General features: G+C 41.4%; 1 protein-coding gene across 1 annotated transcript in view; it reads right to left on the minus strand.

Annotated features, from left to right (window-relative positions):
- Positions 1–20720, minus strand: part of SCAPER (S-phase cyclin A associated protein in the ER) — a 240365-nt gene that overhangs the window by 28398 nt on the left and 191247 nt on the right. The window contains exons 8-9 of the mRNA XM_007462447.1: positions 17414–17651; positions 12146–12295 (exon numbers count right to left, since the gene is read on the minus strand). Of these exons, the coding sequence (XP_007462509.1) occupies positions 12146–12295; positions 17414–17651 (388 nt within the window). The remainder of the gene's footprint in view (positions 1–12145; positions 12296–17413; positions 17652–20720) is intronic.

Consider the following 20720-nt stretch of genomic DNA (forward strand, 5'->3'; position numbering starts at 1 on the left):
CCATGACAGAACTCCTGCACACTAGGGTCTCTGACGAAGTGTGCATTATCTGACGGCAGACCAAAGGTGCATAATCCCAAAGGAATTACATATACATGAAGAGATTTAAGAAAAATATTTTAAAATCTCCTCAGGAAACTTGCTATTAAATGAATGATATGGTGATTTGGGGGTCTTTAAGTGTAGATTTTCCCAGTGTGTGCTTTCAGAGTGAGGCATACCTGCCAAAAAACCTTTTTTTTTTTTTAAAACCAAATCATAACAAGTCAGTGTAGATTTGCTGTGACAATGCCACCAACCTGATAAGCAAATACCCCAAAGACATCCACTCTCATAGCTGAGAGTCAAACTTGGGGCCTACGTAATAAGGATGACATTTAACCTTCACAACAATCCTGTGAATTAGGACTTCTTGGCTCTATGTTACAGCTGGGGAAAGCAACACTCAGGGTAACCTGCCCAAGTTCATCACTCAAGTGAGAGAAGGGGCTAGGATGTGAACCTAAGTCTGCCTCCAAAGCTTTCTCTCACACACCGCTGTTTTCTCAAATGCAGGATTTGCCAAACCTTAAGCACAGTGGTTTCCTTTGGATCTCAGAACTACTGGCTCCAGCAAAAGCAAAACTAAGAAGTTTCTTTTAGAATAAATTCAAAGATAAATAACTTATAGTGCCAAAGAAATGGCTCTTAAATTTTTAGCTGAAAGTCAGTTCAGGAGGTTTGGTCACTAAAACAGAAGTGCTGTATCCTTCAAAATCTGGGGCCATTTTATCCTTTCCTGCAGTATTATGCCTAAGAAGAGATGTATTACCTCAACATCCAGTAATTCATTCAACAAATATTAAGTAATTAGTATGTGCCAGGCACTGCTGTAGGCACTGCAGACAAAGGCGCTGTTCTCAAGATACTAACATTCTAGCAGGATGGGGTGGGAGCGGGGAGACAGGCAAAATAAATAAATGTCAAGGGCGGGTAATAAGTATATGAATAAAAATAGAGCAAGGTAAAGGGGAAACAGTAACCATGGGTCTGATACACTATTTTAGATACTGTGGTCATGCTAACATGACATCTGAGATAAAAACCTTTGAAACACCCCCACCTCCCAAACCATGCTGATTTCTGAGGGAAAAGATTCCCAGGTAGAAAACAGCAAGAACAAAGGTTTGACATGAGAGGTGTGTTTGGAGAAGAGCAAGGAGACCAGCATGGCTACAGTGGAGTACTTGCGATTACTGCAATTAGAAATGAAGATTATTAAATTCAAGTGCTTATGTTGGTCTGGACATGACTTCCCACTTCACCTTAGAATTAGATATTTGTCCTCCATCAGAGCTGGAAGGGCCCTTGGGAGTACCCAGCCTAACTCTGGGTAAAGCCCAGAGAACGGCAGTGACTTGCCCAGCGTCACACAGCTGTACAGCTGTGAAAGGACCCAGCCGTCCTGGCTGCTTCACTAGTATTTGTTCCTTGGTGCTGGGCTTTTTGTGACTGATGAGGATCTCATATAAGATTTCCTATCTCAGGAGAGGTGTTTTCTCTGTGATTACAGATTAAGTCTTTATAGTCTATCTCAGTGATTTATTAAAAAGGTTCCTCTATGACCAAACACCAAGGCAGGACCAGAAAAAATTAGATTCACCACTGGTCATGAGTTAAACTTTGACAAAATATTCGTTCTGGCCTCATTTTCCACCCCATTAGAAGATTTCCAAGTGAGCAAAGGATGACTGAGGATTGTGTGCACACCTGACCTGGCAGTAGGGTTCAGCTCTGGACCTTGTTCACAGGATCAGGGTTTGGGCACCTGGGGAATAGGGTGCTGACAGTTTATTGCTTGGCTTCCCCTTGTGCGTCTCCTGCTGCTCTGCTCAGTCTTGGGATGGAGCTCAGAAGGAGATGATTAACTTCATGGCATCTTGCGGCTAAACTAAGCCCTCACAATGACCCTACTCATGCTCTTGGTCTCACTTCCACTGCTGAAGGAGCTTAGTGGGTTCCCAACTTTTTATAGGAGAGTGGAGATGAAACTATGGTTAGCTTTCAATTTCAAAGTTTCAATGTTAGATTTCCTGACAGTTATTTTACTGGAGTGTTCTGAATCTGAGTTCCCCCAAAATGAGAAACTGAGAAGACTGGTGAAGGAAGGATAGCTTACCTGTACAATTGTGTTTTTTTCCGATCACTATGCCAGAATTATGAATTCTGCCTACTGCTGAATCAGGTGTATTATTTAGTGCCATAAAGATGATGGTAACAGGGCCATCAGGGATAGCAACAGCTGTCTTTCTTGAGCATTCACTATGAGTCAGGGCCTTTATTGTCTCACTTAATTCACACAACAATGTGAGAAGTAGTGGTATTATGTCCTCCATTTCACAGATGAGGAAACCGAAGCTCACAGCTCAGTAACTTGACCAAACCAAGGTCACAGTGCTAGGAAAGAACAGAACACGGATTTCAAAGCCCGCTGACTTCAGAGCCTATGCTCTATGTCATGGAGGTGTGACATCTGACTTTTACTACTATCAGAGATCAAGTTCAAAACCTCAACTGCTGACTGACTCAGGACGTGAATCCATTCAGGTACCACCTTAACTATCGCTGTATCAACCACAAGCAGGGGGATCCATGGGATTATAGTGAGCCACGAATTAGGACACAATCCTGTACAAAGGGGGAGAAGAATGTTCCTTTCTCAGTTAAGTGCTACAAGTATACCTGGCCAATGTTAGTCTTGGGTGGTGAAGGCTTCCATCTGAGAGCTCAGTGGAGGCTCCCTTGCGGAGGCTGCCAGTTACTCCAGCTGATTCCCTGGCAATGCAGCCACCGGGTCAAGGAGGGAGTTCCTTATAACCTCTCAGGTGTTTTTTGGAGTTAAAAGGTACTTGGTACGAGCTCACGGTACTTCAAACTACCCTTGTGTTGGAAAAGAGAGATGAGTCCACCAAAGAGATGAGGGAAGTAAAAGGTATCTTTTATTTGGATTTTGTGACATTGGTGACTTTTAATACAAGCAGCCAAAATTGCTAACTGGCAAATTTCTCCATTCTAATATCAGCCAGGTCACTCACTAGAAGTCTTAGAATAAATCTTTAGGCAGGGGACTTCTCTGGTGGCGCAGTGGTTAAGAATCCACCTGCCAATGCAGGGGACACAGGTTCGATCCCTGGTCCGGGAAGATCCCACATGCCACAGAGCAGCTAAGCCTACGAGCCACAACTACCAAGCCTGTGCTCTAGAGCCCACGAGCCACAACTGCTGAGCCCACGTGCCACAACTGCTGAAGCCCGTGTGCTTAGAGCCCATGCTCTGTAACAAGAGAAGCCACCGCAATGAGAAGCCCACGCACTGCAACGAAGAGTAGCCCCTGCTCGCCGCAACTAGAGAAAGCCCGCGTGCAGCAACGAAGACCCAATGCAGCCAAAAAGAAATAAATCAATAATTAAAAAAAAATCTTTAGGCAGAAGTTATTATTATTATTATTTTTGTGGTACATGGGCCTCTCACTGTTGTGGCTTCTCCCATTGTGGAGCACAGGCTCCGGACGCACAGGCTCAGTGGCCATGGCACACGGGCCTAGCCGCTCTGCGGCACGTGGGATCCTCCCAGACTGGGGCACGAACCCGCGTCCTCTGCATTGGCAGGTGGACTCTCAACCACTGCGCCACCAGGGAAGCCCCAGAAGTTATTTTTAATTAGGAAATTTATTATTCTACTTTCGGGAAAAACCCCATATTTTTCTTTGGTGCTGTAATATTGAGAGTAACTCCAAAATGGTTATACTGTTGAAGTTCTTCGGCTCTTCCTTAGACATGATACATTTTTATTTTGTGAAAGGAACTGTATCTGTCACACAGAGAAAGAAAATACAGAAAGCTGACGTTTGTGTGACAGCTAGAGAATAAGCTGCCAATACTGGGAGAACAGAAAGGCCTTGAATGCTGGAGTTTCCACTTTGAGCCCACCACAGCAGACTCCATTCTTGGACTTGGATGGGGCTGGGGGAGTTTACCAAATGCGTGTGACCTAGGACCATCTGCCTTTGAGAAAAACAGAGTAAAGTAAGAATGTGTGAGTAGGAATTAGGCCACCTCTGAAAGTTCTAAAGGCTACAACGGAGCTCTGGAAAACCACCACCCTTAAAACACAACTCTGTGTCCCTCACTTGTAGATGGTATACAACTGGGAAACTGCCCTGTTTTTGTTTGCAGGGAAACATCTGAGGTGAGTACAACGGGTACATTTTAGGACCATTTAGTCAATTAACATTTGGATTGTCTTATTAAGCCATCAAACTACAAAAGACTTGGAAAACACATGTCACACAGCTCAGGCAGAATCTAGTTTCAAGAGCTTCAGTGTCCAGCTTACTCGCAGGTTCTGATCTCCCCCAGACACATCAGGGAACCTTTGGTGCAGTGCCGAGCAGATGATTACATGATCTGCATGACTCTCTACAGAGAAGCTGATGGGGGGAGGGTGGGCCAATGGGATCCTTCCTACTTTCAACTATCACAGGAGACTCCGGCTCTGATCGCTGGAATCTATGGGGTCTTTCCAAATGAAAAAGTCAGTCACTAACTACAATGAATATGCAAAGGTGCTTATTCCCAATACAGTAATATGCAGGCAGTCAAATCATCTGTCATTCAAGTTAATTTAATTATCAGACCACATTTAATTATCCAATATAAAATGTAAATAAAGTGAAGGTCTGACAGCCCATACTAATTATGTTCATTATAATAATTAAATGGGAAGGAACGTAGGGTCATGAAAGTACCATAAAAGACAAGGAAGCTTTTGATTAAAAAAAACATTTTAATTAGAAACTGCAGCCCTATAGGAAACAGATGATTGGTTCTATCAAGGATGGGGCATTACTTTTATTATCCAGGTTTCTTTTCTAAAGTCATCTTTAGTATCATGGGGCTCAGTCCTTCCAGTTAATAGACTAAATGGTGGCAAATAAAAAGTGCCAATCCTTTATGCAAAGCAGTTTCCTAATAAAACAGCCTTAGGCTGCAGCAGGAGTTCAGGAACTCCTGTCTTATAAAGACACTAGATGGAAATAAAGGATCCTCTGTGGACAAACAGGCACTGCAAATTAACATGACTTCTGCCTAATGATACGGAAAGATGAAATGAATTGAGCATCATAATTTCTCCTCTGAAATTTCTCTGATTTAAAGTCAGTGGCATGAGGTTAAATAAATTCACTTTCACAAGAACAGAAGTGGGGTGGAAAGGGCACTAACTGGACTGCCAATCAGGAGGTTGGGCTCTGCCAGTTCTTGCTTGGCAATTCCTTTTCCTTCTCTGAGCCTCAGTTTCTCCATCTACAGTATAAGGGAGCCAGACTAGGTATCTCAGCCCTTCCAGGATGAAGGCTCCGTGAAACTGTGATTATAACTGGAAGGAGAGCTTAAAACTGCTCTTCCGTATCCCTCAGCAAATGCTCACTTGGCAAATTACTGGGTTTTGGAGGGAGCAGAAAGGGGATTTAGAATGAAAATAAACAATCAACTTTTTAGTTATAGAAAACTCCCCAGTTCTACTGGGATATGAGCAGTTATCATTAAGTAAGCTTGAGGCTATTTCCCCTACCCTTCCCTTGCCATGCAGCCTGATGGGTGTGGAGCCCAGCCATGGATGGTGAGCATGGCTGTTTGGTGCAGGTGAAACTACTGTGGCTAGAGACGGCATCACACAGCAAGGACACTGACATCTCACCTGTAAGTCTCTGCTTGTGAGTGTCTGCCAATGGACCCCCTGTATTAAGATAGGAGAACCAAGGTATATTCAGCTTTTAAGGATGAGCTGCCATGGAGTGGGCAAGCAGCTCATGAAGCTATCTGGTACTGAAAGAATCTGGAGTAGGGCAAGGAGGATCTAAAAAACCACAATATGTCTCCATAAAATCAGAATGCTGGTCTGTGGTTCTAATCTCAGCCATTAAAATATGACAGACTCACGGAGCTCAAAGGAGAGATGATCTAGGACAATCCTAGATCATCATTTAAAAAAAAAATAAAAAGGGCTTCCCTGGTGACACAGTGGTTGGGAATCTGCCTGCCAATACAGGGGACACGGGTTCGAGCCCTGGTCCGGGAAGATCCCACATGCCACGGAGCAACTAAGCCCGTGAGCCACAACTACTGGGCCCGTGTGCTGCAACTACTGAAGCCCATGCGCCTAGAGCCTGTGCTCCGCAACAAGAGAAGCCACCGCAATGAGAAGCCCACACACCGCAACGAAGACCCAACATAGCCAAAAATAAATAAATGAATAAATTTATAAAACAAACAAACAAAAAACCCCACAACTTTTTTTGGTGGTAAAATATGGATAACATATAATTTACCATTTTAACCATTTTTAAGCCTACCATTCTCAATGGCACTAAGTACATTCACAATATTGTACAACCATCACCACTATCCATTTCCAGAACCAAGCTATTGGGTTGGCCAAAAGGTTCATTTGTTTTTTGCCATAAGATGGCTCTAGTAGTGCTTAGTTGTCTTTAACTCCGTTCGAAACAATTTTGTTAGATTGTATTGTGACAGCTGTCATATCAGAGTGCATTTAAAAAAAATTATCAAAATTGGTGGATTTTTGTGTAGCCATTTTAATATTGAAGATGGAAGGAAAAAAGCAACATTTTCAGCATATTATGTTTTATTATTTCAAGAAAGGTAAAAATGCAACTGAAACACACAAAAAAGATTTGTGCAGTGCATGGAGAATGTGCTGTGACTGATCAAACGTGTCAAAAGTGGTTTGCGAAGTTTTGTGCTGGAGATTCCTCGCTGGACAATGCTCCACAGTTGGGTAGACCAGTCGAAGTTGATAGCGATCAAATCGAGACATTAACTGAGAACAATCAACCACACGGGAGATAGCCAACATACTCAAAATATCCAAATCAAATGTTGAAAATCATTTGCACCAGCTTGGTTATGTTCATCGCTTTGATGTTTGGGTTCCACATAAGTTATGGGAAAAAAACCTTCTTGACGATATTTCCACATGCGATTCTCTACTTAAACATAACGAAAACATTCCATTTTTAAAACAAATTGTGATGGGTGATGAAAAGTTGACACTGTACAATAATGTGGAACGGAAGAGATCGTGGGGCAAGCGAAATGAACCACCACCAACCACACCAAAGGCTGGTCTTCATCCAAAGAAGGTGATGTTGTGTATATGGTGGGATTGGAAGGGAGTCCTCTATTATGAGCTCCTTCTGGAACACTGAATGATTAATTCCAACAAGAACTGCTCCCAATTAGACCAACTGAAAGCAGCACTCGACGAAAAGCATCCGGAATTAGTCTACAGAAAACACACAATCTTCTATCAAGATAACACAAGACTGCATGTTTCTTTGATGACCAGGCAAAAACTGTTTACAGCTTGGCTGTGAAATTCTGATTCATCCACCTTATTCACCAGACATTGCATCTTCGGATTTCCATTTGTTTCGGTCTTTACAGAATTCTCTTAATGGAAAAAATTTCAATTTCCTGGAAGACTGTATAAGGCACCTGGAACAGTTCTTTGCTCAAAAAGATTAAAAGTTTTGGGAAGATGGAATTATGAAGTTGCCTGAAAAATGGCAGGAGGTAGTGGAACAAAACAGTGAATACATTGTTCAATAAAGTTCCTGGTGAAAATGAAAAATGTGTCTTAGTTTTACCTTAAAACCGAAGGAACTTTTTGGCCAGCCCAATACCTCTTTGTATGGTCAAAAAAGAGTCATGTACCAAAATGTTCATTGCAGCTCTATTTACAATAGCCCGGAGATGGAAACAACCTAAGTGCCCATCATCGGATGAATGGATAAAGAAGATGTGGCACATATATACAATGGAATATTACTCAGCCATAAAAAGAAACGAAATTGAGCTATTTGTTATGAGGTGGATAGACCTAGAGTCTGTCATACAGAGTGAAGTAAGTCAGAAAGAGAAAGACAAATACCGTATGCTAACACATATATATGGAACTTAAGAAAAAAAATGTCATGAAGAACCTAGGGGTAAGACAGGAATAAAGACACAGACTTACCGGAGAACGGACTTGAGGATATGGGGAGGGGGAAGGGTGAGCTGTGACAAAGCGAGAGAGAGGCATGGACATATATACACTACCAAACGTAAGGTAGATAGCTAGTGGGAAGCAGCCGCATAGCACAGGGATATCAGCTCGGTGCTTTGTGACTGCCTGGAGGGGTGGGATAGGGAGGGTGGGAGGGAGGGAGACGCAAGAGGGAAGAGATATGGGAACATATGTATATGTATAACTGATTCACTTTGTTATAAAGCAGAAACTAACACACCATTGTAAAGCAATTATACTCCAATAAAGATGTTAAAAAAAAATGCCCAAGCCTCAAGAGGGAAAATTATTTATCTAAGATCCTGCAGCTAGTGGCAGAGCTAAGGTTAGAACCCAGGCCTTCTATTTGCTAGATTATGGTCCATTTTGTGCTCATAAAACACACTCATTTACACTTTCCCAGGATCTTTACGTGTCTTCCCCACGTAAGGCACACAGATATGTCCCAGAAGCATTCAGAGTTGCAGAATGGCAGCTCCTCAGTGTACTGTCTAGGTAAATGGGCATCATCTTCTAAACCCTCCACCCCTGCCCAAGAAATACTTCAGAGATCACTGGTAGAACGGGCTGGTGATACATCTAATTTTCTTAAGCAATGTGAAATGAAAAGAACACTGAGCTGGGCTTTGCAAGACCTGCGTTCTAGTCCTGGTATTTTAGCAATTCTTTATGTCATTTCAGGGGGCTTATTTCACCTCTCTGAGTCCAGATTCTTCACCTGTCTGTGAGGTGGGAGTAATTCCTCTGCCTTACAGCCTCAATGAAGTGCTAATGAGGTCCAAGAGGCCACAGATGGGGCAAGCAGTATAAAGAATTCTACAAATACCAGAGGTTATGCTTTAGAAAAGCATCTCCATAAGGTGCAATGTCTCAGTGTTTGACAATTACTATCATTTCTATCAATTTCTAATTTCTTCTCTACTTTTTGTCATATTCTTTCTTTTCACAGATTGTTGCATTTCAGCAACTGCCTGAGGACTGAACTGACTTCTCTGACCTTCTACCTTCCACCAAATCAGAAGTGGATGTCGAGTTAGGATTCAATCCCTCTGGGAGGCAAGGTGTCAAGAAAGGAGGTCTGGCTTTTTTTACTTTTCTAATTTCTTCCTCTCAACAATTACCTCTAAACCCCACAGCTTCTTCCCCAACTGAGAAGCCATAGGGTCTCTGTCTCCTCCTTGGATTGCTTACTGCTCTCTCTGCCCATTTAATCTGCTTTCTTCCTGTCCCAACATGCCCAGTCTTTACTTTGCCACCAGGTCCACGTCAGTTCTAACATGCCATTTCCAAATACCAGTTCCCCCGACCCCATTGCTCATTGACTCTGGTGAGCCCAGAGATACTTAGAGTGTGTGTTTTATCTATAGGAGAGGATTAGTCTGTGGTCTGGCATCAGCAGAAAATCTCTCTGAAATCCTACACAGTTCTGAGTTCAGTAAATTCATCACAACAGAGCTGGTTTAAGCAAAGAGCTTCAACCATCCCTAAACATGGGTGTGCTGAAGAAACTGAACTTTTTGCTGTAGAACTGTACAGCAAAATATTATCACACACACAAATTACTTACCTCTTTATAAGTGCAGTAGATAGTGTCATGATAAATGGTAAACGACTTAACAGGAAATTGTGAGGTAAACCATGGGCTGTCTACACAAGGTAAAGCCATGCAGCCATTAAAAACTGTATTCACAAAGAAGGATTATGATATAATGTTAAGTGTACAAAGCAGGATAGGAGTGTATATACCATATGACCTCAGCTATGTAAAAATATTCATAGAGGGCTAAGGAGTGGGTGAAGTGAGTGAAGGTGGTCAAAAGGTACAAACTTCCAGTTATAAGGTAAATAAATTCTGGTGATGTAATGTACAGCATGGTGACTGAAGTTAACAATACTGTATTGTATATTTGAAAGCTGCTGAGAGTAGATCTTAAAAGTTCTCATCACAAGGAAAAAAATTTTAACTATGTGAGGTGATGGCTAACTAAATTTACTGTGCTAATCATTTTGCAACATATAAATATATCAAATCTTCACACTGTACACACTTAAAAATAAGACAGTGTTACATGTTAATTATATCTCAATAATATTAACTGGCAAAAATATTCACAGAAAAGAGACTGTAAGGAACCTGCCAAAATGGTAACAGTGACTATATCAACAGTGAGATCAGGAATAACTGTGACTCCTCCTCCTTCTTTACACTTGCCTATCTTTTTCATGATGAGTAAGAAACACTTTTGTAATCAGAAAAATAAAAACAAACTTTTAGAGGGAAATGAAATGCAGTTTAGTAGGTCAAATGGATACACATGAAGAAAAGAAAACCACACAGGAGATTTCGCTCAACTTTCCTTCCTTGAGTAGCTTGTAAGAGACTCGTGAACCTGCTGGGCTTAGTCCGCGGAAAGGACAAAGCATCAGCACCTGAGAGAGCACTGCGTGAGTGCTCCTGTGGCGGGAGGTGAGAAAGATCTGCCCTTCTGGCAACGAGGTCTGCGAAAGGGGAATTTTTCTATGTATGACGCTTCTTCTGGCAAGGGTCCACATTTTCTACATTTTAATCATGGAAATCTTTCTAGAATGGACTTCATATTCCTCAGCCTTCTTAAAGGGAATGCACAGAACATACATTTTGCCTCCATGCTCACTCAGGGTCCGCACTGGGGGCATCAACAATCATCCAGGGAAATCAAATACAGGGCTTAGTGTCCCTTTGAAACCAGATAGCTACAATTTTTTTTTCTTTTCTTTTTTGGCCGTGACACGTGGCATGCAGGATCTTAGTTCCCTGACCAGCGATCAAACCAATACCCCCTGCAGTGGAAGTGCAGACTCTTAACCGCTGGACAGCCAGGGAAGTCCCAGATGGCTACAATTCCTGAGGTCTTGTGCTTGTCTTGTTTTTTTCTATCCTCTTTCTCCCTATCAGATAGGCAGTTGCAGCTCTTAGTGTGTAGGTTCTCACCTTGTATTTGGCTCTGGCACTACAGCTATCTCCTTCCTTCTTCTGCCCTGGTCTAGTTTACTGCAGGCTAATAAACCTAGTAAGCACAGTTATTAGAGAGTTGCCTAAAATAAAAATTAGTAAGCTTAGAGTGAGGGTTAAGGGCTGTTCATAGGCCTTTTTCTCAGCTATAATCCACATAATTAAGGTTGCTGAATATGAGGCTTTAGATAAATGAGGTAGTCAGGAATTACAATTTGATATGTTAGTTATGCCATAACTGTTTTTAAAAATAAAGATAACCTAAATGGGAAATGAATTTGAAAAAGAATAGATACATGTATATGTATAACACTTTGCTATACACCTGAAACTATCACAACATTGTTAATCAACTATACTCCAATATAAAATAAAAAGTTATAAAAAAGATAAAGTGCTTTATTATTGTTATTTTTAAAATAAAATCTGTAACACAGATTTCCCAACTTTTTAAAGCAACAGAACCCTATTTACAAATGAAATCTCGCTTAGAAACCAAATAATCAAAATAGTTAAAAGCAAAACTACTCTGGGTGATTCAAGGGAGTAAGGCCCAAGCCCTGCCTTCTCAGGCTCCCCTCCAACACCATCTGGCACCCTCTTAAGCACCTAGGCAGAAGCCAAAGACCAAGAGCAGTTTCATAAAGCACCAGACTAATGCTATAATATTTGCAAAGTGACCCAAGTTGAAAGATGTAATCCAGTTCATTAAAACAACAACAAAAAAATATGAATAAAGCATCAGGATCTATGTGGTAAGGGAGCAGATGCTTCTGTGTGGCTTAAGAAGAATATTTTATTAAAAATATCTTATTGTTATAGCTTTAAGAGGAAGTCCTAGTGCTGGTCTAGTGCTGATCAAATCTCTTTGGAGAGAAGTCAGAGGCATATCCCTGGAGCCTGGTTAAAGGGCCTCACACAGGACAGATGGGTTCCAGCAGGCTAGCCTGCCTTTTCTCACTCCAATACCTCACACTCTCAGTGCTGGGGAAGCAGTCTGAGGAACTTCCCTGTGCCTCTTACCTGGTTATCTGGGTGGTTGACAGTGAAGTAGCCCACACAGACGATGACCTCATGAAGGAGGCTTTCACAGGAGACGTGGCTGCAGTGGCCCAGTAGGGAGCTGGCGATGTGCCGGAATGCAAGGGACAAGCCCTCTGCCCCTACGATAGACTAACAAAGACAAGAAGCAGTTAGAACTCCCCAGCCCAGGGACAGCCAGGGCTGCAAATCACAAAAACACACCTGGGCCCTGTGCACCTTCTGCCATGATGCCAGAAAAGCATATGAAATTTCTAGAGCACTGTGCTTAACAGTTCAGTTCAGGGATTCCTGCTCCACTAAATGACCATAATAAATGCAACGTTTAAACTGAAAATAAAAACAAAAAAAAAAGACAGAAAATAAAGCATAGCAGACCAAATGCCTGTACTACGTGGATCAAGACACTATTCACCTAAAGCATGAGTATTTATCCCATTTTTAACGAGGTATTTTTTTTCTCATTGCACAGTCTCACTGTAGAAAATTTGGAAAAAATAATAATACTAAAACTCACCTGTAAATCTACCATTTAGCTAACTTCCAATACTTTTTTTTTCTGAAGGAGAAAATATTTTCTTGTATGCAGGGATAAAAATATGACTCTAATTATTTACTTATGTTCAAATAGAAAAGAAATATAAATAACAATTAGTTATTCAAATAGCTCTTGTGCTCCCAAAGTAATGTAAAAAAACCCAACAACCTCCCCCCGCCCCCCCAAAAGAACACAAAAAACAAACCATGAAGCCCCCTCAGCTACGAGGCTTCTGGGATCCTTTCTTGAGACAGTCAAAGGGCTGTTGGTGGTGGGCGACGCGGGAGGAGAGCCTGAGTCTGTCTGTGCAGCCTGAAGCGTCTATTTAATAAACATGTCAAACAGACAGAGCGACAGGAGGGCAAAGGGGAGAGGCGAGGCCCACAGAATGCACTCGCAGCCCACACTGGAATGAAGCACCACTGCCAGCCTGTGGGAAAAGGCAGTGTTTTAAACTCATCTCTTGATTTGAGGTCTTGGCTGGCTTGAACCAGGTCAGATACTTTGCAGCTTGGAAGTTTCAATGAATTCACTCTGCCTAACAGCCGGGGAGGCACCGTCTTTTTAATAAATACTGTTGAAACAAAATTACTACTAAATTTTAAGAGTGCCTTCTGTCTCCGTTTCATTGCACCGAGACAAAATGTTTTTCAGGCCCCAAAGAGACTTCAGGAGGGCCCTGCTCCTTTAAATCAAGTAGTGACACCTTCTCAGCTCAGCCCTTATTTAATTAGTTGTGTCCAGCTTGCTGTGACCCAGTGCCCTCTGTTTAACCTTCACTGATAAGAGCAGGTCAAGGGGCATGTAAGTTTGAATATAAAAATTAAACCAATTTTTCAAGGAAACTATATTTCCTTTTTCGCCAGAATTAATTGCCAAGTCAGTACATTGATTTGTTTCTTGAGACCACCTTCAATTGTAAAAACTGTCAAAGTATATGCACTATACAATATCCGGGATCTCAAGGCCATCTGTGCCAATATGAATTCAGAGTGAAATCAGACTCTTTGCCAAAGGGAGAAAAATATTCTGACAGCCTTATTAGTATATAATGAAATGGAACCAGTTAAGAAAATATTCTAATGGATAACCTTTTGTTACTACTATGCAATGAGTTCTCACACCAAAACAATCACATAGGTTTATGGCTTCAAAGAAGGGTGCAGAAGCACTGGGAATGTTGCATTCGAAACCTAACCTTTTGATTCAACATCTGCAAGATGGTTTGGGTAAATTCTTCACCTTCAGAATATGAGTCAGTCCACATTTCCTGAGGGCCTACTATGTGCTAGCTAGCACAGTGCCTTTATGTAATCTCATCTAAACCTCAGACTTGTGAGGTAAGTGTCTATTTTCCAAATGAGAAACTCAGTCTTAAGGATTCAAATGACTTGTCTAAGGTCATACAACTTGGTAGTATGATGGCTCAAAGTCAGGTCAGTCTGACTCGGGACCCAGAGGTCTTGATGAGGATGCTTCTCCATAACAGCTCTACAGAGATGCATTCTTGTGATGCACTGGGACTCAAACCGTCAACATGTCTTACACTGTCTTGTCTAACTCTTCAGAGGGTCAGACCATTTATCTCATTTCAATTTTCTTCTTCAGTTCCTTCAATCCTCTCAGGCAATTCATAAATTGTCTCCCAGATTTTTTATGAGCTCAGACCCATACTGTACCTAAAATCTCTTTTCCTGTGCTTTATAAACATAGTTCCTGAAATCTCACTTTTGACAAGTAAGTTGTTTTAATGAACTAGAATATGAGTTTCTCTGACCATATCTATCATAAAAATAATACTTTTCTCCTAAACTCACCCACTGCTTTACAATGCAAATATTGTGTATTTGTATGCTATTTACTTGAGCATTGCATGATTGATCAGATGTCTATCTACATCAATGATATCTATGTGGTCAGATGCTTTGCTTTAGCTTGCTCAACAAAGTGTAGTGGTTAGTTAAAAAAAAAGACTATAAATCTTTGACAGTCCTCCCATTGAGAGATGGGGCCTATGTCTTCTCCTCTTGAATCTGGAAGGCTTATGACTGATTTAACCAATAGAGGATGGCTGATATGTAACCATATGACTTCTGAGGCCAGGTCATAAAAAAAGCCATGCAGCTTCCATTGGTTCTCTTGGAGCAGTTGTTTTCCAGAAGCTTCCTCTCAGGAAACTCCTACTGAGAACACAGACACCACGATGTTTTGAGAAGCCCAAGTCACATAGAGAAGCCATATGTAGAGTCTCTGGCCAATAGTCCTTGATGAACCTAGTCTTTGAGTAATCAATCCCAGGCATAAAACATGAAAGTGAAGGAGCCTCCAGATAATTTGAGCTCCCAGCTCTTTGAGTCAATTTGCCCCTCTTCTCCATACCCCCCAACCCCAGTCATTTGAGCCCCTCAGCTGAAGCCCTACATCGTGGAGTAGTGACAAGCCACCTCCACCATGAAAAGTCCTGCCTGAATTCTGGATTCACAGAATCTGTGATCATAACGGTTGTTGTTTACCCCACTAAGTTTGTTTGTTTTTCAAATGTATAAAAGTAACTGGAACAGTAAGGTAATCATTGGTAGATGTATTAAAGGACCTGATGCTAGAAATTCTAGGTATCTGGGGTCCCTGCACACACTGATGAAGCATAAGAGAAAAACATGTGCTCGACTTTGGGCACCAAAAGGATGGCAGCCAGGAGGAAGGTCCCTGAAGGCTTTCCTGGCCCATGCACTGGTTAAGGGGGTAAAGGTACCTGGGAACAATGTCTGGGGAGAGATTGAGAAGCAGTGATGGCAAAATTACTAAAATAAGACAGGAGAGTCAGAACAGAGAAAAGGAAAAGAAGAAAAATCAGGAAAGAATTAAGAGAAATACGGAGTAACAGGAAGGACAGAGAAGAAAGAAGCAAAAGAAGTGTTGGGAACCAGCCGCAAAAGGACATTCCCCTGGGGAGGTGGGCATCTCACTCTAAGAATGGCTCGAACTCTCGAGTCACCTTGGTGTTTCTTCTGGGGTTGTGGCAAAAGCGGCTCAGGTAGGGAATATATTCTGGGCTCGATATGGCAAGGAGCTGCAGAGGAGAAGCCATGGTTTCATCTTAGTTGGGCATGAAGGGCTCCAGAAATAGATTTTTGACTTTTCTAACGTTATTGGCCATTGTGCCTAAAGGTCATGAGGGAGCAGGGCTGGTTGGAGTTGAGTGGTTCTTTTGAGTAAGGCTGCACAGGCTGTGAGTTCATGGAGGGCTGGGGCTAGGGCAGGGACCTGGGGCTCCCTGACACTCAGAGTGACTGATGGAATAAATGGCTGACTTAATGTAAATGCTTGTGTATGATGTGGCGACCCCTGAAGCAGTATAAATCCTGGTCAGAAGACCCATAAGCCAGGAGCTCAGGAACATTTTTAGGTATTTGCTTTTCATAATCCCTGGTAACAAAAGAAACCACTCTAGTTGGACCTAGCTGATGGGTAGCCTGCTGGTCTCCATATTCTGAGGGCATAAAATTAGCATATCTTGATTTCTAAGCTGTTTCCAGACAGAACACAATGGGGTTGGGTCTTCATAAAACACAAATGTTACATTCAACCCAGAGGCAAGAACCATTGGCATTCTCTGGAGCAGGTACCTCTTGTTCTAGGTGTGGCTGTAAACTCTCAGAACTTTACATATATTGTGTAGCTACCACCTAAGGCTAGTTCAAGTGCTTTGAAAACTGAAAAGCATTAACCCTAAGGAAGAGATTTTTGTTCTTATGATGGATAAACTAAATCTACAAAGTTGAAAGATACTGAATCCAATGATACGACTTACTAATTTCCAGTTGTGAAGAGAATGACAGGAAGACAAGAACTGCACATTTGTCACCAGCTACAAAACAGAAGTATTTCTTCCATCTTGCGATGACCAAAGACCACAATTTTCATACATTTGTATCTCTATAACCTTTTTCCCTTTGAGCAAAGCAATTCATCTAAATTATGGGTTCATTATCTGCCAAGTTTGTTCCCTTTTTAATGAAATCACTTGACAGTTAATAAACTGAAAGAGAAAGTCTACTCCTTGGGGCTTGCTCTGTTCCAAAGGTTCAGTGTTTTTGAAAATTAAATTTCCTATATGAAAAACAATCTGTTTCTAAGCTGACAGTCTGGTGTTATAAAGCAATTTTTCTTTAGCTATAAAAACTTAGTATTTATAGGGGTTTGCATATTTAACTACACATGCACTTTACGTTGGATACAAGTCAGTTAAATCATTCATAGACAGTCATATCAATCAAAACAATTTATCTAATTTTGGTTGTGTTTATATAAGAAATCATTACTTTCCTTAATATTTAAATGTTTATGGTATGATAATGCCTTTTCTAAAGAAATTAAGACAGAAGATTTATAAGTAGCAGAATGGCATAGGCTTGGGGCCATGGGTACCAGTCCTGGCTCAGCCATGTGTAACCCTGGGAAATTACTTAACTGCCAGCTTTTCCACCTGTAAAATGGGTATAATAATATTCTGTAGGGTAGTCATGAGAATAAATAAGAAAGCACATGCAAAGCACCTAATCCAGTTCCTAGAATACAGTAGCTTAATAAATAGTATGTATTATTATTCCCTGTATTGTAGCTTATTCCTTATGCCCCAATCCAGGAAAAGAACCTCTCATCATATCTACACAAAATTATTAACTCTTGGCTGGTTAACCAATTCCTGGTACCTGAAAAGCAGGCAGATCAAGAGCTGCAAAGCTGTTGAAGAAACGTAAACTCTGAATGGCCACTTGGACTGTGTTCTGAGCGTAACTCTCCTTGGGACTAGAAGTGCCGGGATCCGAAATTGTGCCATGGAAGAGGACACAGTAGAGCATATGCAGAACTCCAGCCAGGTCTGTGGCCTGAAGAGCAGCTGTCAGTCCTGTGGGATCCTGGCGATTATTATCAAATATGCTGTGTGACCTGATAAAGAAACATTCAACTTTTTAACAGAAATCTACTTAAAGGATGCTAGCATTTTTATAGGTCAAATGGAACATGACAAGCAGACCGTTAAAAGCAAACCATGTGAGTGGTGTAGTAAGGTAACAAGAAACCTCAAGGAGTAAATGCAGCCCTCCCCCCCACCAAGTGCACTGCGGCCTGCCCTTTTCTCCAGCTGGGAGACCGGGCTGCTGCAGCAGTGGCAACTGAGTACTCTGCAGCCAGGCTGAGACTGCTTCCACCCTTTGCAGCCTAGATAGCCTCACTTTGTTTAGATTCCAGGCCTGGTGAAACTGGACAGAGTCCATGAGAGCTGTTGGGACTCAGAATTCAAAACACCATGGCTTCCTTTCTGGATACACAAGGGAATCTTCTCAGGGGAGGCGGTTACCAGGAAAATACGAGGCCTCAAAAACCCAGTAGTGTGTTGGTATACCGTGACAGGGAGACACTTCAGCTGCTTTTGAAGGCACAGTTCCATCATCAAGGAGTATTGGCAAGACAGGTTGTAGGGGCCAGGCTCCCAAGAACAAGCTAGTGCTGGATTAGCTTTGTACAAATCACCTTGAAGTTAGCCTAGCAATTGCGGCAGGCAGTATGGATGAGCAAGAAGCAATGGCAGTGGCAAATGAATTCCTCAAATCAATAGGAAAGGAAGGGTTTGCTAAATCCACCTCACTCTGGAACTCAGGTATACGTGAAGCGTCTAGTGATCAAGAGCCTACAATTTTAGTAAATGGGGCTGCTAAGCATTCATTCACCCTTTTTGCCCCTAGAAACCATACCCAGGTTTCTCTCCCCTTCCCACAGCCAACATGCTTCAGGTGGGGCCCCCTTCCTATTCACTCTGGCTCAAGGGTATGTAGGCCTAAGGTAAGCGGAACATGGAGGGAGATTCTTGGGCTGAAATGCCTGGAAAGAAGCCCTCACTTTTTCTCCACAGGTTTGAATCTGAAATGTAAGGTCTGTAGCTGCTGCAGCCACTTGTTCTAACCACTGCACAAATCCTCAGGTCTCTGGGCTGTTCCAAGTGCGTCAGTCACCTTACTTCATGGGACACAGCTTTTTCTCAGGAAGGGAAGTTACAAGTCCCTGCTCAGTGTCTCCCTTTAACCTGGTATGATCTGCACAAAGCTGAGCAGAAGTGTCTTTATGTTTCTGCCACAGGATGATGCCCTTCCCTATTTTTAACACTAATATAGGTCCCTCCCATTTCTTTTTCTGTTGTTGTTGTTATTGTTCCTTTCAGCTGGAATCTAGAATGGGAGAGAGGCATTAAAGATCTATGCTTATCTCATAAATTTGCCCAGAAGCACTGAAGAGATGCCACTAAGTAAATATGAATTTGAAAGTACTGGCTGGCAAGTTTCTAGTATCTTGTCTAGTTTTCTAATCCATAACTTTTTTAAGGGATTATATTTTTCATTCTAATTTGTTAGTTTCATCAAAGTATAGTTTTATTCGTAACCATGGTAAGCATTTATTTCTTGACTGTGCACTATTTCTGATAGTCTAAGAATGGGGGATGACACTTGTACTCTTCTCAAGAAAGTAGGTCTTATCAAATACTATCATTTCATTTGCATGGCAGGACCTGCTAAGTACATTCACATCTTCCACCCCGCCTCATTTGTAGTTCTTCATAGTTGGTAGAGAAGGTGTTGTTCTCCTCACTTCACACATGACGCAACCGAGACCCTCAGAGATTCAGTGAGATGTTTTAGGTCATAAACATTTGTCAGTGGCAAAGGCAGGGGTACTACCAAGAACTTTTGACTCTTTAAAGGCAGGGCTTTGTCCAAAGACCAAAACATCCAGGCCAAACAGGAGGTGACCTCTTCTTTTGTCTCCATGCCTTTTCTTAAATCAAATCTCGGGGTTAACTGAACACTGTTAAACAAAGTACACAGAGGTTGTAATGTAATCCTGATCATCACAGAAAGACACTTTCTGTCTTATGGGACTCAGTAAAAACAAAAAGTTAAGAAATTATATTTATTTGCTTATAGGCACATCTGAACCTTTACACAAACTGTTAGCTAATGTCATTTCAGTTCGCCCTTCCTTCCTTCCTTCCATTATTGCCATGAGAGTTAGGGGTCAGACCCTGACTAAAGACGTGAGTAGAGATTAATGTGTCTGAGTTTATTATATAGATTCCAAAAAGGGGTCTGTGTTTGTTTAACAATGACTGCCTTTTAGAACCAATGACAAGTCAGAAGACATTTCTCCCTAAAGCTAATTTCTAATAGGCTTTTAGAACCTTGGGGATGAGTGACATCACTGCTGGTGACAACATTTTTTTTCTTTGTGGTTCAGAATGGTGATCTCCCCTTTACTGCCTGTGTTGCTTTTAAACTGATTATTAGCATATTCAAATGCAGATATTCAGGAATATAGCTTTATTATTTAGAACACTTTGTAACAGTTAATCTTTGCAAGCATTTATGAAATGACATAAATTTACTGCTATTACTTCTTTAAAAGAATAAATTAAAAAAAAAAACCCAGCAAGTGAAGATCATCAGAATAGTTTCTCTTCTCTCCACCCCACCCTATTTAGGAAAATACTAAACTATAAAATAACATAACTCAGGATCTTTTGCAATATTCTTCTGATGAAATAAAAATGTTGATTCAGAAAAATCAATTAAATTAGCATTCAAGAACTCAGATGTGGAAATGGTTCAAAATGTATATTAATATTGCTTTGTGGAAAAGACAATTAATTTTAAAGTTAGCCTACAGAATATACAGGGTGGAGGGGAGGGGAGAGAGCTTGTCTGCTGCATTTGGCTTCCACAGGACTAATGCAGACATGAAGGGACTTTAGAAAATGTTTACTTTTGATTTAGTCTGAAATACGGATAATTTGTCCTTGAACAGGCCACTGGCTCCTGTTGGTCTTAAATGTCAGCTATAATCACTTTAAGCCTAAATGTTTATAATAAAAAAGTAAAAGGCCTTATTCATATCAGGCACAGGTTATAAAAAGTTTTCTTTTTTTAAATAAATTTATTTATTTATTTTTGGCTGCGTTGGGTCTTT

This window comes from Lipotes vexillifer, unplaced genomic scaffold (assembly GCF_000442215.2).
Source record: "Lipotes vexillifer unplaced genomic scaffold, Lipotes_vexillifer_v1.1 scaffold1456, whole genome shotgun sequence".
Taxonomy (NCBI): domain Eukaryota; kingdom Metazoa; phylum Chordata; class Mammalia; order Artiodactyla; family Lipotidae; genus Lipotes; species Lipotes vexillifer.